Genomic DNA, 1,040 nt, shown 5'->3' on the forward strand with positions numbered 1-1,040 from the left:
GGGCATTGGTATGTGTGGGGGGTAGGTGTTGTGTGTGGGGTAGGTGTGTGTGTGGGGGTAGGTGTGTGTGTGGCAGGTAGGTGTGTGTGTGGGGGGGTAGTGTGTGGGGGGTAGGTGTGTGTGGGGGGTGGTGTGTGTGTGTGTTGTGGGTAGGTGGTGTGTGGGGGTAGTGGTGTGTGGGGGGTAGGTGTGTTGTGTGTGGGGTAGGTGTTTGTGTGTGGGGTAACGTGTGTGTTGGGGGTGGGTAGGTGTGTGAGTGGGTAGGTGTGTGTGTGCGGGGTGGGGGGGTAGGTGTGTGGGGGGTTGGTGTTGTGTGGGGGGGGGTAGAGTGTGTGTGGGGGAATAGGTGTGTGTGTGTGGGGGGGGGGGAAGAGTGTGTGTGGGGGAATAGGTGTGTGTGTGGGGGTAGGTGTGTGTGGGGGTGGGTAGGTGTGTGTGTGTGTGTGTGGTGTGTGTGTGTGTTGTGTGTGGTGTTGTGTGTGTGGTGTGTGTGTGTGTTATGTTTGCAATGTTCTGGTGAATTATTTGTAATTCTGGCTCTTTTAATCATTCTTAGTATTTAGTAGTTCTTAATAGTATTTAGTAGTTATTTTTGTATTTTGTCATTCTTTTAGGTTATTTGATGGCAGACTGCCCGTAATGGGTGTGATGGACACAGCCATGATCAAAACCATCCTGGTGAAGGAATGTTACTCTGTGTTTACCAACAGACGGGTAAGCAGAAATACCCAAACAACCCTAWCCTCTCTAACCTTCAATCCTGACCCTAACCCCTCTAACGTGTGTGTGGTCAGGACTTCGGGTTGAACGGGGAGCTCCACGATGCTGTAACAACCGTAGAAGACGATGAGTGGAAGAGAATCCGCAGCACTCTGTCTCCCTCCTTCACCAGTGGACGACTCAAAGATGTAAAGACACACATACATGAATGTACACACACAGCACTCAGGGGTTGTGGAGCCTCTACAGAGTATGTCTAGTGGAGTATACATCCAGCCTCTACAGAGTACGTCTAGTGGAGTATACATCCAGCCTCTACA

At 51.2% G+C, this 1,040-nt stretch overlaps 1 protein-coding gene across 2 annotated transcripts in view; it reads left to right on the forward strand.

The window, feature by feature from the left end:
- The window catches only part of cyp3a65 (cytochrome P450, family 3, subfamily A, polypeptide 65), a 17,933-nt gene that overhangs the window by 2,561 nt on the left and 14,332 nt on the right, over positions 1-1,040 (forward strand). The window contains exons 4-6 of one of the 2 annotated variants that reach the window (XM_070440806.1): positions 154-166; positions 615-714; positions 795-908. In XM_070440806.1, coding sequence (XP_070296907.1) covers positions 154-166; positions 615-714; positions 795-908 — 227 coding nt within the window. Of the gene's footprint in view, positions 1-153; positions 167-614; positions 715-794; positions 909-1,040 lie in introns of those variants that run through there. The other variant, XM_070440805.1, reaches the window with a different exon arrangement.

This window comes from Salvelinus sp. IW2-2015, unplaced genomic scaffold (assembly GCF_002910315.2).
Source record: "Salvelinus sp. IW2-2015 unplaced genomic scaffold, ASM291031v2 Un_scaffold3026, whole genome shotgun sequence".
NCBI lineage: Eukaryota > Metazoa > Chordata > Actinopteri > Salmoniformes > Salmonidae > Salvelinus > Salvelinus sp. IW2-2015.